Source organism: Sparus aurata, chromosome 17 (assembly GCF_900880675.1).
Source record: "Sparus aurata chromosome 17, fSpaAur1.1, whole genome shotgun sequence".
Classification (NCBI taxonomy): domain Eukaryota; kingdom Metazoa; phylum Chordata; class Actinopteri; order Spariformes; family Sparidae; genus Sparus; species Sparus aurata.
This window is the reverse complement of record NC_044203.1, coordinates 10,510,258-10,531,104: the sequence shown is the minus strand read 5'-3', so window position 1 is coordinate 10,531,104 and position 20,847 is coordinate 10,510,258. Positions and strand designations below refer to the sequence as shown.

At 44.3% G+C, this 20,847-nt stretch overlaps 1 protein-coding gene across 2 annotated transcripts; it reads left to right on the top strand.

Moving 5' to 3' along the window:
* The first annotated feature begins 398 nt into the window (after positions 1-398).
* faxcb (failed axon connections homolog, metaxin like GST domain containing b) lies at positions 399-20,007 on the top strand. 2 transcript variants are annotated; one of them, XM_030394976.1, is made up of 7 exons: positions 399-740; positions 2,963-3,084; positions 7,932-8,067; positions 8,477-8,673; positions 13,585-13,802; positions 15,656-15,772; positions 16,330-20,007. In XM_030394976.1, exons 1-7 carry the CDS (start codon positions 705-707, stop codon positions 16,653-16,655), a joined length of 1,152 nt encoding a protein of 383 aa, XP_030250836.1. In that variant the 5' UTR covers positions 399-704; the 3' UTR covers positions 16,656-20,007. The 2 variants fall into 2 exon arrangements, with proteins under 2 accessions (XP_030250836.1, XP_030250835.1); XM_030394975.1 differs by lacking the exon at positions 399-740 and having other exon boundaries at positions 2,577-3,084.
* Positions 20,008-20,847: the final 840 nt, after the last annotated feature.

Sequence of the window (20,847 nt, the reverse complement as noted above, 5' to 3'; positions counted from 1 at the left end):
TTCATTTCACTGTGTAGAAATGAGCAAATTCAACGCACTGTATACAATCGATGATGATAATCAGGCTGCAGCTAACGATTATTTTAATTATTGATGATTTTCTTGATTGATGGAGAAGTTGTTGGGTGTAGAGAGCGTGAGAAAATGGTGACAAATGCCCAAGATGACGTCCTCAAATGTCTTGTTTTCTCCACAACCCCAAACATTTACCCAAATGAATTATTTTATCATCAGAATAATCTCTGCAGCTCTAAAATGATAACCACTGCGTTGTCTATGTATGTAAACGACGCGGGACAGCCCTGACACTTCACATGTGGCTGCACAGTGCCTGCAGTGCACTCTGTTTTTCAGCTGGGTACAACAACAAACGCTCCTGCTCTAATGCGCGCTCCCACGGTCGGCGGGGGCGCGCGCCTAACTTGCAGTAGCCCTGGCCGCAGAGAGGACCTGGACACTCATCACCGCGCCATGGATTCACCACACTCCATTTAATTAAGCCTGCTCTGCTTTAGACAACACCAGCTCCCATCGATCAGAGTCAGAGTCACCTGTCGGCCGGCAGCGGACCGGAGGATTTCACCGGTGATGTAAGCTGCAGGATCTGTACCCAGATCTGCCTCTTCCTCCAGGTTGTCTCCGTCCTCCTCTCGGCATGCTCCACAAGCAGACCCAAAGTACAGCCGGTGGACTCAGCCGTCAAGATGAACGTCTTCATACACTTCCGAAGTTTTTCCAGAGTGAGTAGCCTACACTGCACATCCTGCCTGTGTTTACATGGGCACTCAGTGTGAGCGCAGTCTGGACCCGCAGCTGATCTGTGACCTGCTCTGACCGGCAGCAGCAGCAGCACAGCGAGAGTCATACATCAATATGTATGTAACATGATAACAGTTATTCTGAAAAGAATACTTCAGATGTGTTGTCATATTTTAAAGCTGAACACATGTTAGTTTTTGAGCTGTTTTTGAATCTATTAATGGAAACAAATACCCGCTCCGGGCTGCAGGCAGGTGGAGCAGCCTGTAGGTGGAGCAGCCTGAAGCCTCCACATACAGTTAAACTATATATATATAACACGCAGACCTGTCGTCATGTAGCGCTGCTGGCCAATAGACTCTGTGCTCCTCACGGCGACCACTGCTTTCTCCGGGATGCGGGAGGCTCGTCAGGGCGGGGTGACTCCTCCACCGGAGCAGACAATAGGCCCTCTGCGTCAAGCCGCCGCAGCTTAGCGTCCTCACGCCGGATGTTGACCCGAGCTCGCCTTGAAAATAAAAGTCTGTAGCTTTTGAACGGTATTACTTTTGCTCAGACTCGCTGATCAATTGGCCGTTTATTTTAATGATGCAGCCATGTACACGTTTAACTGTTAAAGTGGTGTGATGACATTTTTGTTCAAAGAAATTCCAAGATCCAGGTTTTTCCAACTTTATTTTATCGCTCATTAATTACACCATGAGAAATTAAAGGTGCAAATGGCCACCCAAGAGTTTAAGTTCAAAATATTAAAAAATGTACTGAAATTATCAACAGGATCTGAAGATACAGTATAATAGTTATGGTGTTATGTCTAATGCTACTGAAGTTAACATACTAACCAGCTGGCCTTTCACATAATACCACTCTGAGCTCAAAGTCCACACCAACTTGTGTTTTCTTCCACAATCCTAATGTGTAATCTCCTCTTTCCTCTATGTCTGTCAAATGTCCATGGTCCAGAAATGAGCTTTCATGCCCTAATATACCAAGATGTCTGCAGGGTTTTAAGTACAGAGCTGTATGAAAGACCTACAGAAATTCACAACAAGGAAGGACGTCAATACAAAATGTATAATGTGCCCGAACAAAAAACATAAATGAAATTTGAAGAAGGTACTATAATAGTATAAATGAACAGTATGTCAGAGGCATCGTGGACACTTGTGCTGTTGCTTGCAACAAATGACATTATTGACATTCGAAGCAGAAATAATGAGTCACTAAGCTTATCAACAGAGAATTAATCATCAACAGTGTCTGGTCATTAAGTCGTTTTCCAAGCAGAGCTGTCAGCCGCATTCTGGCTCCAGCTACTCAGATGTGATCGTCTGCTTTTCTTTTGCCTACTACAAAACAAACAATATGAATGTGCCACCTGTGGCTATGGGTAGTAGAAGAAGAATTAAAGTGACTGTAGAAGGAACCTGTTTAGCTGGAAATATGAGTGTGCAGTTCAGCAGATGTGACATGTTTTGTTACTACTGCTACTTAGATAAAATGTCTCTGAAACATACATTCATTTTTTAATTATTATCAATAATAATTGCCCAATATGTATATATATATATATATATATATATATATATATATATATATATATATATATATATATATATATGTATAAAATATAATAATTATTAATTATGTATATAATTTAATAATCAAAATAACAATACATAATTAATTATAATAGTATATCTTATTTGATAGTAATTATAATAATTAATCAATGTTATTAGTGGCGTGTTTACAGAACATGACAGTCATCAGATTAAAATTAAAATACGACTTTTATTTTTTAAATCTGTGACCGGAAGTCGACGTGCTGTACTCTTGATTAGCTTGAAGATGCTCTCTGAAACCTGCAAAGGAAGGCGAGCTGGGTGCCGCTGAGCATCGTCCTGTGGAGGGGGAGCCGAGATGTTTACTCCTTCAGACTTTCTGGAGAAATTTGAGCCCCGCCGCCGACATGCCGTAGACAACCCGCCGGGCGTTTAGATGAAGCCTAACGGGGACTGCAGCAGGGAGGACGCCGGGTGGCTGTAACCGGAGGGAGGGGAGGATGTACTGGGCTGCTGGCTTCGCCTCTTCCCGGCCGTGTGTGGTTGAGCTCGGGCGGAATCACAGCCTGCCCCTCGGGCTGTGCGGCTCTGAGCAGCAGCAGTCTTTTTATGGCTATATCATCACATTCCCTTTACAGGACTACGGAGGCATCATGTCGGCCCTGGGCTCGGACTCCTGGTGGAAGAAGACCCTGTACATCACCGGGGGGGCGCTGCTGGCTGCTGCAGCCTACCTACTGCATGAACTGCTCGCCATCAGGTAGGGATGGGCGGCTCTGCTCTCTTCCCCATCACCCCTTTATTTCTCTTTATTCAGCCCTCAGAGCTGCGGGTCTACTTGCTAATCACACCGTCTGCCAGTGACTGACGGTGTCATCGGAACGGGCTGTGCTCAAACCATGACTGGATGTATATGGGAGTCCTTGCATATGATGGGATTTCTGTGCAGATCTCGCGGTGCTTGCTGAGGTTTCAGTCTGTGTTTTCCTCCTCCCAAGGACACGACTCTAGATGGGAGGGGGGGAAAATATATAAATTAATTAATAATAAAAAAAAAAGAAGTCACGCGTCCGCTCATGTGCCAGCTCTCGTGCCCGCCCCGGCGGCACCTGAGCGTGTCTAAAGGAAGCACTCCTCGGGCGCTGCGGCGTCGCTGCGACCTTTACTGAACCCGCTGCTGTCAGGTCCACATCTGCCGCACGGAGGGACCCGGAGAGCACACCTACATCTGCACACAGCTGTGGGTGGAGGCGGGTGAATGAGACGCGATCAGCCCCCGCCATGTCGGCCTAATCGTGATTAACTCAGGGCTGTGCAGTGCAGGAAACGCGTGTCTGTCAATAGAGGGATTATTTGGGGCCGGGCCGGTGCCGGGATCTAAGTACATCCTGTAACAGTGGCCTGGTAGTTTCCACTTTCACCCCCCCCCCCCCCCCCCCCCCCCTCTGGTAATCTGTAACGTTGCATTCCGTGCGGGAGCGCTGCTGCCGGATCACGTGCGGGCTGCTGAGGCAGAGGCTGGCCCCGCAGCCTGCCGGCATCATCTGTTCCTGCCATGTGACACCGGCAGCAGCTCCGCCACAGCTACTATTCTCCTCCGCGTCCCCTCTGTGAGAGTGATTGTAGGGCTTTTGAAGTGGCTCTGCAGGGAGGCCTCAGCTGAGTTTCAATGGGCACGGACATAATGGGAGGACACAGGACAGATCAGACTTAATGCTGCAGGAGACTTAGAGCGGACCGCACTGGGATTTGGAACGGGTTCAGCACCATGTGACTGGGAACAGTGACTTACAAGACTTGGAACGGTTTCAGCACCACGAGACAGAGGACAGAGACACAGTGTAGAGTTCACAGTATACTCCACACACCGGACACACACACCTGACTGAAACTAATGCAGTCTAAAACAACATTTCTACAGTAAAGACCAGAGCAGGAATAAATGTTGGGAAACCACTTCCATGTTCACATTTGTACGTGTCACAGGTTACATGCCACACTGACATTGATACGAAATGTGTCATATCGCATTCACATGACGTGTTTATGACCTAACTGCCGTATCGGGAGGTGGAGGGGATGGTGGTGGAGTCACTGGTGCTTCAACAATTAATTCAATGGTTGTATTGTCGTATTCACTCACAAGATGTCACCAAAATCACACTGTCCCTTTTAAAATCTTTCAGAAAATGATGTAAGTGTATCGAATCGTATCGAATCGTATCGTTGGCTGAATATCGTGATATATATCATATTGTGAATATCGTGTATCGTATCGTGAGATTAGTGTTTTGCTACAGCCCTAAACATTTATAGCAGCCTCATCACAAGATATGTCTGAGGAGACCTCTGGACATTTCCAGCCGTGTTTGTGGATCAAAAGGGACATTTTAAGATTAAACCGCGATCTCCTCAAAACCCTGACCAAGTGGTTTTTGTGCCTAAATCAGTCCAGAGCAAAAGAACAGCTTTGTCACGGCATAAAATTGAAAATTGAACATAAAGAGATGTGAAGTTCAACAATCCGTGGTTTGCGCAAACGTACAATTCCCACATTTATTCTGCCGGTGGTTGACTTTGTGATGTAGGATGTAGTTTATGGTGCGGTTAAACCGCACTGTATAATACAGGTTCTGCACTTATTGATGATAATTAAATATCACCCGAGTTTCATGTGAAAAACAGCGTAAACAAACAAACAGACCCAATCTACGTCAGCATGTGTGTCGCTGATGTTGGCTTGGGTGCTCATTTTCTTCCAGGTCTCACTGCTCCATCTAAAACACGACAAACATACTTCTGATCTGGCTGAATTAAAGCCCAGTATGTATGTGAAGGTGCTGAAGAAGAAACCCTTCCCTTCATGTCAAACTGGGCTGTCACATTCATGGAACCAATCATAAAGAAGTGTGATTACACCTAAAAACAGGCATTGTTATATGGTGAGTACAGTGTCCTTGTTTATGTTTGGTTAAATAACACCTGACCCCAGACAGGTCAAACCCTCCACTAGACAAGCTCTTATAAAACAACAACAACAGGAGTTTGAATAGACTCGTTTTGGACTCGGGAGCGTCGTGCTGCTTGTAAAGTACAGCCAACACACCTCACATATATGAATACAGGAGATGGACGTCTGGAACAGTGATGTGTCGTTTACTGAAGCCAAATTCTGAAATGTGTCATCAGTTCAAAATCAGATTGAGAAGCAGATGAAACATTCCGAGTTTAAAGGAGCAGAGATAACATTGAAGGGGCGGTCCAGCCGTGTGTTGTGCACAGCTCAACAGGGAATTCAATTCGATCCGACCCAGTCATGTTAAAGCCCAGAGAGGTGTTGCATCAACTTTATGGTCATTCTGGGGGCAGTCGTTTGGATTGTTGTTAAATTATATCCTGTAACATCTTCATGAAAGTGGGTTTATTGCAGGTCTGTTGTATTAGACTGCACCATCCTTATCTACCTGAAGCTTATGCATTTGCAGTCGACTGTATTATAAATAAATAGGAAATAAGATTGAATTATATAAAAAGTAGAGTACATACTGCCAGCGCCTGTACAGATATAATGAATTATTCAGACTGGAAGAGGCAGTGATAAAAGAGATGCTAATCAGACCAGACAGGCTCTGTCTGCTCGCAAAATCAAGCTGATGTCGGTGTGTAAAGACTGCTTTTACCACTTCCTGTGCGCTGCATTAACAACACCTGGTTAGAAACAGAGACCATAGACTCTAAATCCACTTCAGCTTGATGTTGGTGACGTCGTTTGGAGTCTGACCGACTCAGTTGTTGTTGTGCCCCTGCCTTCATATCCAGCAAGTCATATTCCCAAGATGTAAGAGGACGGTGTCGAGCAAAAGGCAAGTCAGTTCTTCAAAACACATTTCCTTCTGTGAAAATAGTGCCGCCTACATTACCCATAATGCAATTTAGCCACTGATTGACATCACTGGAGGCAATTTATCCAATTACATGCAGCTTCCTCTGGAGCAACAAAAGGCTTCATACTACTTTTTCCTCATATGCAGTGGTCCTCCCCAACACCTGTGAACACACTAATGTGCAACATTGGTGCTGTTACCCTTCTGGTACTGGATGATATAGTATATAGTAATATGATAGTATACCGAAAACGGTAATAAATAAAGTTTCCATGTAATTATCGGTAAAATAGAGCAGTCTATTTGAATTTTGGATTCCTTTTTGCTTGTTTGTTTCGTATTTCTAATGTAATTCTAACAAACTGAGGGTAAATGAAAATAGACAGGACATGAAAACAAACAGTTGATATCAGTGTTGGTTTATAATCTGATTTCATGCAAAAAAAAAATTTAAAAATGAGATCTCAAATTCAAAAGTCAAACATTATGTAGACATGTTGCCCCCATACATATTGGCAACAGTAACAGGAGCTCACATTCACAGCAAGTGCAGGAACACAGACAGAGAAAAACAACATCATCGGAACAGTTTATAACTGTTTGTGTTTGGACAGCGGGCACTCAGTGTGACTGCAGGCTGGGGCTGGGAAATGTCCAGCAGTGTGTTTGATTTGACTTGGAGCAGCGTGATGACTCATTTATAGAGTCAATCGTTTCAGTTCTAACAGAAGCTCCTGATGCTGCTCGGCTTAGCAGCGAGAGACACAGAAGATCAGCGTCAGCAGTATTTGCCACATGGACTCAGTTCACTAGCTGTTAATATAATGCCATTGGTTGCCTAAACTTAGCTTAGCATGAACAAGTACACATATGAATTCATTCACATATGATAAAGTGAACAACCTGTGATCCACCGAGCTGCAGATTAAGAGGATTTTTATTTTTTTCTTCTTCATAGAGTTCAACCAGGACAACAGAATGTAGGTCTGCTGCACAAAGCTGTTGTTTGAAAGTTAATGAAGTGAGGCCCCCGCGGTCACTGAAAATACAAGTGCGGTGCTGCCGGTGGGTGGTGGAGATTGTTTAAAAAAGGCAGAGCTCGGGGACACAGGGACTCACGGCCGTGTCGCCGCGCTATAATAAACTACCGGTGCGACCTTCTCCTCCCAGGAAGGTTTGTTAGAGCATGACTGTGAACAGCAAGTCCTGCTTCCTGTTTATCCCGCGTCTCTGACCGACCCAGAAAGCAGGTATTAATACAGGTCGCTCTCAGTCACATTTGTGACTATTTGATGTTCGAATCAATTGAGACCATTTCTGTCTTCCTGTTTGCGTTAGGGCCGCATTTGCTATTGTTCCTGCTGGCGTCTCGACATAATAAAACAAACACAAACAAACAAAGCTCACATTCTCCCCTGAAGAATCGGCCTTTTGATGCTGTTTGTTCCTAAAAAGCATGGAACACAACGCCGACAGAATGAGAAAATCCGTCAAAGGAAACAAAAAGCTTTTGCATTTTATTTCAATCAAATAATTCCTCAAAAGCAAATATTATTATTGTCACATTCGTTTTTTTTTTATCTAAAGTGGCAGATAAAGTTTGGTTTGTCGGTTTTTCTCATACAATAGGAAATGCAAACAATTGATACGCATAAGCTTGAGGAGACTGGTCCCAGAGACCACTGTTTGGTTACTGAAGATGTTGTTGTCTCCATCTGCGCAGGAAGGAGCAGGAGTTGGATTCTAAAGACGCCATCATCCTCCATCAGTTCTCCAGGCCAAAGAACGGCGTGCCCAGCCTCTCACCCTTCTGCCTCAAAATAGAGACGTACCTGCGCATGGTGGACCTGCCCTACCAGGTGACGCTCAGCATCAGTGTTCATACAATTATCATTTTTGCATCCCAAAATTATGTTTTTTTCATTTTCCTTTACTGTTATAGCGGCTCTTCAGTGAGTATGTATTGCACTTCCATAAATAGTTGTGTGACTTGTGACTATAGACCTCAAACTCACTCACTCACCTCCGGGCTCAGATGACATCGTGAGGGTTATTTTTTTTCAGATTTTAAAAAGCTTCTCCAGAGCAAGAGAAGATGTTCTGCATATGTTGTTAAACTGACTTTACCATGTAAAAAATCTCTGAGGGAGACCTTTGAGGGATTTCAACGCACATGTCAGTCACTCTTGGAAACCTTTTTCTATTATTTCCTTCAATAACGTGCGGAAGATGCTGCATAATCTCACACAGGGCACTCTGTCTCTGCAGAACTACTTCGATGGGAAGCTGTCGCCGCAGGGTAAGATGCCCTGGATGGAGTACAACCACGAGCAGGCGTCGGGGTCCGAGTTCATCGTGGACTTCCTGGAGGAGAAGCTGGGCGTCAACCTCAACAAGAACCTCACCCCGCAGGAGAGAGCCGTGTCCCGAGCTGTCACCAAAATGGTCGAGGAACACCTCTACTGGTGAGTCACAGCTGTGTCTTTGGGAACCTGTTAGAACCTTTCTCCAGTGATTTCAATGGATAAAACAACTTGGAGCTGATTTTAAAGTCAGAATGCAGCGACCTCTACGTCACTGTTGTGCACGAGGGCTAAAATGATGCATTTACTGACTTGAATATGTACGATTTGATTCACATATACATATTTCGATACATGCTTTAACACACAAGCCCAGTGTTAAGCTGTATCAGAAAACACCCACACAGATCTCACTGAAAACCGACGTCGATTTAAGCAGCCAAAACGAGACACGTCGAGTCTTAAGCTCTTTATGTTTTAATTTTCTTACTCAAAGATCATCATATGTAAGCCTTCCGCTCCGGTGTGAAACAACTCTTATCATCAGTGTTGGGTTATCAGCCATCCTTCGCTGTGGTGAGTCACTCCAGTACCTCTGGGTGAGAAACACGCTGCTGCTAGGAAATCGTTTACCACTCCTCCCACGCCCAGAGAGGCTCCGAGTGTTTTCCATTACCTAAAAGCTCCATCCATCTTCCGCATATCCACCCCCCCCTACACACACACACACACACACACACACACACACACACACACACACACACACACTCTAACGCTGTTTGAGCCAGCGTGACGGGGCCCATTCTCCTCTATTTAATAATGTCAGGAGCCATTTTGAGCTCAACTTTGAACATTTAAGGCTTTTTATCCAGCAAGAAAGAGCATTAAACATGTGTCACCTCACGGTTTAGAAATGCTGTACTAGGGGTCACATATAGATGCGACATTTCCCCAAAGCTTTAAGGGTCATTCATGTAACCTACGTCCTCCCTCCATCCCTCCATTCTCGCCTTTCTCCGCTCCGCTCCACCCACCCTGCTCCGTGTTCAGACCCACATATAGACCTATTGATTGAATTATTTATGTCAGGGAAGGGCGGTGTGGCGGCTTGTTGCTCTTTTAAGGAGCTCCAGAGCTACAGCCCAGCAGCGGCAACCGATGGTGAGGTCATACATACACAGTTTCCCACCCGCCCCTCTGACTGATGCTGCTATGAAAATAAGATAACAGGAATCCGATGAGCAAGCGACTCTGGCAGCGGCGCCTTGTGCCGTCCACCGTCGCCATCTGAGCCATCACATGAAGTTTGTGAGAGATAACAGACGAATAACCTTTAACAAATTTATTTTGAATAATTATCTTACACCCCATCTCTAATTTTGGGGGTGCGTAGTAATCCCAGCACTCAAAAAATGGATTACCATGTAGCAAGTTACCCCCAGCACCTGTTATCAGCAGCACAAAGCAGCGGTTTCCACTGAAACATCTCCGATAGATCGACTGTGCGCTTCCTGTCCGACACCAAACAGAAAGCAGTCAGCATGGGCAGCTAACTGGTGAACATAACGGAGCATCGAGCAGCTAAAGAGACAGATATTTAAGGAGTCAGTGGGGACGTGAGGTTGCTCTGTGTCTGCTGGATGTGTGAAGCCTGTTCCACCGCCCCAAATGCCTCGAACTCTTTTCATTCTATGAAACCTCTGTAGTATTTTAGCACCGTAACGCCAAGCTGCCGTCCTGTTCACGATTTTATGAGCGTCACTCCCCTGTTTACCTCACAATGATTGGCTTTATCTTTGATTGATATTTTATTCTGCTAATCAGGGTAGTTTCCCAAATCAGGATTCAAAGGAAATCCACTGGAGAAGCCTCTTGAATAAGTCATGACACATCTTAGAATCTTTTGAGATTCATCAGATCTCGTCTCGCCGCGTGTTTCATTTTGTTGCAGCAGCGATCTGTAAGATTTGTGTCCGACTAAATTATTTCCAGGACTCTAATGTAATTCTCAGTGTAACAGGAAGCAGCGTGTGGCCACTGTGCAAGTCACCACTCCCAGATGTAGTATTAGGCCACATGCTCTAATTCAATTCATATCGAGCGACCGGTCATCTGGAGTGATCCACAGGACTGCAGGCTGGAGGCGCCCGGCTCCTTTACAGTCGTATCACAGCTCGTGGGATAGCCGGTACCAGCAGAAACTTGACATGAGGCTCCAAGGCTTTCAGACGAGCTGAGGCAGAAGCTCGGTCTGTATTGACGAGGCGGTGTGAGAAAGTGCAAGTGTGTAAGGATAAAGCTTAATCTTGTTAGCGTCTACACGCACAGGCGGCTGGCCTGGAAAAACGTCAACAGAGCAGAGCGGACGATGAATGCGTCCAGCATCAGAGACAAGAGCTTTTGTGTATTTTAATTAGATAAATGCAGGTAGAACAATTGGCTCTTATCGGTTTCCTATATTAAATCTATTGTGGTCACAAAGGAGGGAAAGACGGTCAATAGAAGCAGAGCGAGCGAGGGATTTGAGGCTTTGAGTCGGGCTTGTTTGCACACACACACATCGGATGTGTCTGTCTGCCGCTGTGAGACAAATCTCTGCTTGACGTCAGGACGGCTCACGTAGCTGCCGGGGCTCCCTTACACAAGCAAGAGGGAGTCTGAATCCATGCGCTGCGGCAGTAAGTGTGTGCTTTTGGTAAACAGTTCTTAATCAAGGAATGGATTTCTTTTTTCAGACGCACAGTCACCTTTTCTCCCCTCACCTGTTTCTGTACGAGAGGCGGCGACAGACTTTCCACGCAGGCTGACAGTTTGAAGGGCTGTATATCTGATGTTGTCCTCTGGCAGCCAGTCGAGAGCTGACAGATGATAAACGGGCAGTGGGACGGATGCAGCGGTGCACTTTTATTGATTGGGGATAAGGTTAATTGTCAGTGGACACAAAGCTTTGTTTGTAACACAACACAGGCTGGATCCCTGATGAAAAAGTCATATTGTTGACACTACAGGACTGGAATTACCGATAAGGAGTAGTGTGCTGTCACAGAGAATTGATTTTAGTATCCATATCTTCCTTTTTCACGTTGAGTTTATTTCTCTGAGGCGGCGCGTAATAAGAAACAGTACAGTAAATGTGCCAGATTTAGCCAAGAGGCTGGTTTTCAGTCAGTCACTAAATTAAAGAAATAAGTATAAAACAGCAGTCACGATGTATAGCATGTCAATTACGTGCAAAGCAGGAAAAAAAAAGATATGGGCAGCAGCAGAAGCATCGCAAATAACAGAACAGTGAAGCAGAAACATGCAAACACAAAAAAAATCACACATAAATTGCAGAACAGATTCACAAAAACAGACTGAGGCAGAGACAGATATGAGAAACAGGACAACAGTAACACTTATTCAGGCCAAGCAACGGGGTTCAGCAGAATATGAGTTTTATATTGACAGATGTTTTACAAATGATAAAGGTATCCAATTTGATGGTTTTATAATCCAGGTTCTTCACTGCTCAGAAAAGTACCTGTAAGCCATGAGTTCTGTTATGTGAACTGGTTGAGCCGTCCATTCACGTGCGGCTTTAATCGCAAAGGCAGATTGGCTGAAAACAGATTTTCCCAGTGGGATGATGCGTATCATCATATGCTGCTAAAAATAGCCTTGGATTAGAGATTTCTGTCGCCTTTTTCGCCAATTTGCAGTGAACAGAGAACATGCACGGTATCTGACATCCAAGTTTTCATTCACTTCTTTGCTGAAGTCAACACATGAAAAAAGGAAAAAAGTTCTGCCAGAACGAGAACTGAACTGGCTGCAGACTGCAGGCATCGCACCAAGTAACATTCAGTGGTGGCAGTGGTGACTGGAGTGAAGGTGGCTTGGTAGACCTGGTACGACGAGGTGACCTACTGGCCAAACAGTGGCTTCTAACGTTAATGTTCAGTAGAATCAGTCACAACTCAGTGTTTTTGTGTGGTTACCTGAGGGTTTGGAGCAGATGCTCATAATGCTTTATAATGCAGAGGATTGGTGCCGCTGTCAGAAGGCGTTGTATGTTTGGTAGCAGGCTTTTGGATGTGGTGAGTCTCCGGGCCAAAATTCAAATCAACTAAATAGTAGTTTATTTCTGTGGTTTCGACAGATGCTTTCCCCACAGTTTCTTTCATATGATTGTAATGCTGATGCTGCAGATGTCCTTTTAGACAAAGAAGTCTATAGGTGAGTAGGGCTGGGTATCACCAGGTACCTCGCCATATGATACTATCACGATATTTTGCCCACGATAACGATAATATCACGATACAGCGATTCTGCGATAATCGATATATTGCAAGAAATTTCATCCACGATACATCACGATATTGGGTCACTGAAGAAATTCAGAATTTATTGACAGCACTGAATCCATTTCACAGGAATTACAAAACATTGTCAATCAATTTCACATGAATGACGGCCAAGTAAACAAAGAGTATATTGCACAATGTCTCTTCTTAACACACACACTGACTACAACAACTCATTAAATATCTATATGTGTGGGTTTCAGAGCTACTTAAACCATTTTTTAAATTTTATTTGGTTGTATGCCTATGTTTGAATAAAGATAAAGCTGTCCTCCAAAGAGGGGTGGTGGTGGTGCATTTTTTAATATCGATATTTGGCACCAGTGTATCGATAACATACCTCAAGACGAAATATCGCGATGTATCGTAGTATCAATATTTTGGCACACCCCTATAGGTGAGCCACATTTGAGTGCTCATTGGATGATGTGTATTGGTGTTTTTTAGTCCCTAAAATCTGGTCTGATCATTGGATCTTAACCTAGAGGAAGAGCCACAAGAAGAGAAAGACCTTCTTATTTCTAAACAAGTCTCCACTCCAGACAGGTGGTAGAGTGATGTCACTGTGATGGGCTGCACATGATACAGAACTGAAAACATTTTGCATGGATCATAGATGTAAGCACTGGGCAAATAAAGGTATTACTACCCAACCCATTCCCTCGCTGACACAAGCAGGAATCCAGTCATAACATGCCGTCGTCTCCTGTATGTGTGTTCTCTTCAGGACGATAGCCTACTGTCAGTGGGTGGACAACCTGGAGGAAACTCAGAAGCTCCTGGCGATGAGCGGCCCTCTGAGCGACACTCTGAAGTGGCTGCTGAGCCACCTGAATGGCAGCATTGTACGCAGGGAGATGTACGGCCACGGCATCGGACGCTTTTCCAAGGAGGAGGTCTACGCCCTGATGGAGAAGGACATGAGGACGCTGGCCACACTGCTGGGTACGCAGACGACTGTGTGTGTATGCGGGGGTTGTGTGTGTGTGTGTGTGTGCGTGGATAAGCATTCTTAATGCCTCTTCTCCCAACCTTTGCCATTAGAATGTATTTCCATTAGGGCGAACACTTTCCTCATCAAATTTATGAGCGGCAACCTGCAAGGGATTACTCTGTTATATAATGTGATAATAGAGCTACCAGATTTCTTATTTAGGATAATAGAATTACATGCATTTGTTGCTACAAATCCCCAAACCATTAGCGGAAAGTGTTTTGTTGTGTTTCGAACCAGTTCCAAATATAATTCAGAAACTCGCTGTGAAGAAATGTACCGACATTCCCAGAAGAGTTGCTTTTGTGTTTCCTTTAAGTCGGCAGTTAAAAGCAGTGGCCGCCTGAAGAGAAGTTAATCTGTCCGGTCAGACACAGGAAGTGTTAATATGAGAGATGTTGAAGCGACATCTGCGTCAAGATAATTTGTTACAGCATTGCCAGGCCATAATGACCAACATGAAAATCATTTGACGGCGCTGGCAGGCTAATGTTGTCCAATTAGGAATAACAGTTAATGACTAATAGACCCTGACAAATTATTTCGGATTGCATATGCAAACTAATATACCTTATCCTGGGATGAAAAGGCATGATCTCAAATATTAAGAGATGGTTAACATACTGAAATTAAGCAGCATGTAAATGTGTTTAATTTCCTTTCAGTTGATATACTAAAAATTGATTCACGCGGTTTATTTGGTTTATTTATAACCGTATGTGTCCATACAGAACACATTACCTCTGCGTTTGTAGTGAGGTATATGAGAAATGAATGAAAAGTTGTGGATGTCAGCCACAGGGATACATTATCAGTTCGATTGTTGTCGGATGGAAGCAAAGAGTCGGATGCTGGAGAGAAAAGTAATCCTCATCGATCTGTTTGTGCCGTTTCAACTGACGACCAGTTGTTGTAAAACGGAAAGTTCCTCCCGGAGTGAAAGCATCAGCTCACTCTCCAATCATGAAGCCAGTCTTTTAATGTTGTGTGCCGGAAAAAGTGAATGCAAAAGCGCTTGCTGCAGCCAAAAGTGCAGCTGTTCCAGCCTCAGTACGAAGCGAACTTATGTTGAAGTGTATTCTCTGAAGGGACCAGGAAGGAGAAGATAATTGATTTAGCATAAATTGTATTAAAGGCCACACACGTTTAATTTCTTTTCTCTTTAATTAACATTGGTACCAAGTATTTTTTTTTTAAATGATAATAGATGACATTGCAATGTGTGTGTGTGTGTGTGTGTGTGTGTGTTGGGGGGTGGCGGGGGTGTAACGTGTTCTTTTTTAAAGCAGAAAAGAGACTCCCAACCAGGGGTACTAGCATCCCAGGGGTACTTCTGCAGTAGCCAGGGGCTACATCAGAAGATTGTGAGGCAGATTTGATTTTTAAATAGTAAGCTAAAAGTAATGGCTAAACTCAAATAGTTCTCTGAAAGTAAAGGAACATCAGTTAAGATAATGAGTAGTGCAGAAACAGTTGAGACAGTTAGCCGAAAGTCACGGATAAATGATTCATGGATCCAGCTTCTGCCACCTCAAGTGGTAGTGGCAGGAAATTAAACTCTATAAAACTTGACTTCATCTGAGCGGGCTGTGAGGCTGCATCTGGCAGCAAAGACATGGGGAACCACTGCATTAGAGTACTGATAGAACTCATTTTGGTTACCAAAACAGGCTTTTTATTTCCAGTTAACCATCATCAGCATTGATTATTTCCGTATCTGTTCATTTAGGAGCATGTTTTTAAAGTAAACTCAACTTTTCTCTGGATCAAAACTTCAAATTGCTTTTTATTCTCTGTCCTGTAGGAGATAAGAAGTACTTTATGGGCTCTAAGATTTCAACTCTAGACGCCACAGTGTTTGGGCATCTAGCCCAGGCCATGTGGACTCTGCCTGGGACACGGCCAGAGCAACTCATCAAAGGTCAGTGCGTCTGTAAAGGACTCAGATATGAGTGAAACAGAATATTCTAAAAATAAATGAATTAAACACGAATTAAATGACTATTTACCGTAGATGCTCTTGCTTTAGTTTGAGCCTTGTTGTTACCCTGTATTCACAGTATCTGAGCATAACATACATTGTCATTTACAGTTTTCCTTGCTGGTTTGTCCTAGATGTATTTGTCTATTACAGCCACTAGATGGCAGCGATATTCCACTGCAGTGCAGTGCAGCTGACACAGGCTTTGAATGTTGCTTTCATATCTTGCACGGAGTAGGAGACACTTGAGTCTCTTATCTCTTCAGAGAGCAAAATCAGAGCTTGTAATGTCACAAATGAAGGCTCTCTGTTGTCGTTTTGATAAGTAATTTGTTATGAAAGGGCTCATAATGAAGTGATAACACAAAATGCGTCTTGCAAAAGTGTCCCAGATGTATCGTCTGCCACTGTATCAGACTCAGAATGTCTCCTGCTGGTTTCCTCTGTGCCTGGTAAAGCTGGCTCATGTGAACCTGCTCCGTCTGATGTCTTTACAGGAGAGCTGATCAACTTGGCCATGTTCTGCGAGCGGATGCGGAGGAGATTCTGGCCCGAGTGGTTTGTGGAGGTGGAGGATCTCTACTATGACGGAGACACTGAGAGCAGCAGCGGCGGCGGCTCCCCTACAGGTCTGCTGGACTTTGGCCTCTTCTCCAGGACTGACACTCTGGAGGAAAGCGAAGGCAGCAGCCACTCGGCCGATGGACACGCAAACACACACTCTCCCGACTCTGACCACTCGCTCTTTGACTCGGACGTCGGCACGGGATCCGACAATGACATTCAGCTAAAGGAGGACTTAATGCCCGACCTGGAGGTTTGACCCGAGAATGGCCGTGACTGGCTGAAAGATTGAGACTGACACGTGGCGGGAAAGATTGTGTCGGTTAGCTCGGTGGCTCGGCAGTCTGGACAGGTGAGCCAGACAAAAGCTCTCGCAGCTGATGAAACTATTCCAGCCCCTCCACCCTCAATACTCCAAATGATACACCCTCCCGATGAGACTGGGTATTAATATGCAGAGCATTCAAACTGAACCTCATAACACACGTGCTACTGTATAGATTGTCCCCTCCTGTAACGTCAGAACTGTCCCCGCGGCAGTTCCTCTTTGCCTTATTTGTCTCGTCCCAAGACACAGAAGCTGCTGTTGTGAAAGGTTAACACAAAGGAAAGATCTCATCTGGTGAAAAGTGCGGAGATTACAGGAGAGCGTCGTCGACGAGACAGGTGGCACTTCACTTGCTATGAAACGATGCAACTAATCACCACTCTGCCATGTGTCTTAACGCACAAAAAGCCGTTCGAACAGGTGGAGATTGATCATGTGGCTAAAAGGAACAGCTGCCGTGTCTCGGCTGTTAACCATCCACGCGCTGGAGAGGAAACACAGATGACATCGAGCGCCGGTCCATGCTCTAGACTGATCCTCACGTCATCTCCTTTACGCTACTGTATGTGGGAAGAATCCGTATCAGAACGTGATGTGTGTCTCCATCAGACCGCAGCCCTTAGGTGTACGTGTAGTCCTATGGAATGGAAGTGGGATGAAGAGACGAGCAGATTTGTGCCTGTTCCGTTTACTTAATTCTCTCCATGTAGTAATTATTTGTTTTGCACTTTGTTAGTGGTGAAGTTGGAGGTTCCAATCATTCATTTTAGCGACTCTTTGGTATGAGCTGTAGTTTGTATTTTTGACCACTAGATGGAGTCAGCAGCCTCCTTTATTCTGTCACATCAAGGTCATCCCACCCCGATGACCTGCAGTCCGTGGTTTCTCCTGCAGCCCTAAACTTTAATATTGTGGTTCCCATTCATAGGTAACCTGTCAGTGTGTGTGTGTGTATGTGTAGGTGTGACGTGTGTGTGCTGCAACAAATCAGCCTTAGTTCTTTCAGACTAGAGTGGGTGGAAACAGTCTGAAGCAGTTTTTTGTTGTGTTATAATTTGTTATCGGTGCCACTTCTTGATTATTATTTCTAAAATGATCTTGTGTGTCAAATTTATATTTTTTTTCTTAACCTTTGTTTTTCGTATTGCTCTCAAAGAGAGAAGTTATTTTTGCACTAGTGGAAATTTATTTTCACCTTATTTAAGTCGGAGCAGTCTGCTTTGGAGGTTGAAGACGGTATAGGCCATATGAATGGGAAACATTAACGTGTATATCAGTAATACAGGACGCTGAGTGTTCTGGTGATGATTGTGCTGCGAGGGGACCGCGCTGCTTATGTTGGCCGTGTGTGTGAATATTACTGGGCGTGAATGTCGTAAATGAAGCATTTGATGAAGAGAGACTTTGCGGAGATAGACAGGATACCAAATCAACAGAACTTAACGTCGTTAGTATAAAAACCTTGGGTTTAAAATGGACCAAAATGTCTCTGGGAGTGTTTTGTCTGTCTTGTTAAGCATAGTTAAGCACGTAAGCAAGTGCTCATAATGGCAATATGATTGCTGTAAAAAGATTGTGGTGCGTATAGAGTAGCATTGACTCAAATTAAAGGGTCACTTCATCCAAAATACAACAACAACAACAACAACAAAACATTTTCTCACTTGCATATAGTGGTCTTGGGCCATGCTGATTCGTACATGTGTCTGCCTCCATACAATAAAGAGTGGTGGAATTTTCTTTATGGTGCTCGTACTGTAGTGTTGACAATAGACGCCAACATCTCACTCCAGTTCCTGTTACTTTGGATAATCCACAGAAACTGTCCTCAGTTGTCATAAGGACTATTTCTTTGGTAGAAATTAGTTCCAATAAAAGAATAAATATATCAAGTTCAAGCAAACGATAATTAACACTGAAACCATTCAAATACATTTGGAACAAAATACATGTAACATAATCCTAAACTGCCCTTGTTAATGACAAGCTAACATGGGGCTTCAGATTTACCGTTGTGGTAATGGTACTTTTAAAGTAGTTTTACAAAGGTAACAAACAACCTCACTTTTTTCTCAATTTTCCATCATGCTGTCAAATCTAAAAAGCTTTCCTCATGATCAAACACTTTAAAAAAAAAAAGTGACAGCCAGGTGTTTGGAGATTTCTTCCAGACTCTGTGAAATGACTTAAAGCTGCTATAATCAGTATTTTTATATGAAATCAAATGACAGTGTGTAGTGGTGGTGAGTGGTTTCTTAGTGAAGTGGGAACGTACAGAGAATTATGACTCAACACTGCAGATTCTCTCAGCTCTAAGGAGCATTTTAGAGTCTTCGCAGCTCAACTGGTTTGGTGCGCTCTCAACACTTGTCATCAGTTTCATTTTTGGACCCCGAAAAAACTCCAGTGTACACTTCATGGCATCAGACAAAGTTACCTACTAACCAGTGAACATAGCTTCACATCTGCCGTTTAACTGCCTGGGAGAAAGATATTTCACTCAGGAGCTGGGGAACGGCAAAAGTCAGAGCAGGTATTGGATTCACATTCATCAGATGGCCAGTAACACGACCCTTAATGAATACTAGTGTCGCTCCGTGTCTGCTGGATGTGTAAACAAGCTGCTCTTTGCTAACAAGTTTGCCATATCACTTCGAAAGTGATCATCAGTGTTAACATCTCGTTCCTGCAGCCCTCAAGTGTGCAAAAAAGGTAAAAATCTGTTAAAGCAGCTTTAGATGTTAGTGAGCACCATAAAGTCATATTCACCTTCACTGCATTGGGATGGATACACAAACCTAAAACTATCTGACTATTACTCATGGTAATTGAGAAGATATGTGAAGATATGTCCGTTGTTAAGTTTTTTTTTGCATTTTTGATGAGGTGACCCTTCAAATGAAGACAGATAGATGAGTTAGAAACAGAAGGCCAGAGTTGATCCAGCGATGGGACTCTTGAGACAAACCTTCTTCCATCATGTCGTCCTGTGGTTCACATCCCGACCCGCCCCGGCCCGGGTTGGGTGCTTTTCGGTCGCCTCATCCGGGCTGCGCCTCATATACAGTTGGACTACTTTAACCAAGCCATATTAAAAACAAAATGTCTTGTTATTGGAACCATGTCATAGCATTACTGGGTAATGTAAATATTGTATGTGTGACAAAGTGTACCATACTGTATGTAGAGCTGACTGACTGACCAAACTACCTACATGGCTGTGCAGTCATAAAACGGGAGCGACTGGATGATTTCAATAAAGAATAGCTGTGACAATTTTAAACGGGCCGTCGTCGTCAGTTTTATCTGGATCCTGATCACGTGGGTGTCTCGGGTTGATAAAAGGATGTTTATTCTATGACTCTGCTTTATTGAGTTCTGCGCTGTAGTTCAGCAGTCTGTGGTTATATTGTCATATGCCTAACTGTATTTTATGTATGTGGTTGTCTGTTTTCAATCATGCTAACAAGTCACAATCACTCAAGTGCAGAGGGGGGCTGATTAATACTCTGCCAGCTGCTGGAGGCAAGACAGGAGGAGAGAGGAGCAGGAACTGGAAGAGGTAAAGTAACAAGGGGGGTGAAACAAAAACAAAAAAAATCGGGGGGTACAGGAGGAAGTTGAGCCAGGGCAAAGAGGCAAAACAAGAGGTGGACGTAACCAGGAGCAAGAGGAGAAGGAGGGATAAAGAGGAGGAGAGGAGCAGGTGGTGGAGAGGAGAGATGAGGTGAAGAGGCCAGGACTGAGGAGTGAAGGGATAGAAGGAAGTCACCGGGGAGGAGGCAAGGAGCATTAGGAGTTTTTAGGAGGGGAGGGATGGAGAGTTAACGTTTGCGAGGAGGAGGATAGAGGCTGCAGAAGGGAAGGAAAAAGAGGGAAGGGGAGAAAACAGAGAGGAGCAGAGAGGAGAGGAGAGGAGGCGGCTGGGCTAGGGGCCCGGGGAAAAGAAACGAGGGCCACGGATCAGGAACCAGGCTCCCGGGGGACGGAGCAGGTGCAGGCTGTGAGCGAGGCCTTTGGGCCTGAAGGGGCTGCCAGAGCTTAAAACAATCTGCACTGCTCCTTTTTTAATTTGGCTCTGCGAACAGCCCACCCTCCTCACTGACTGTCTCTGCCTCTCTCT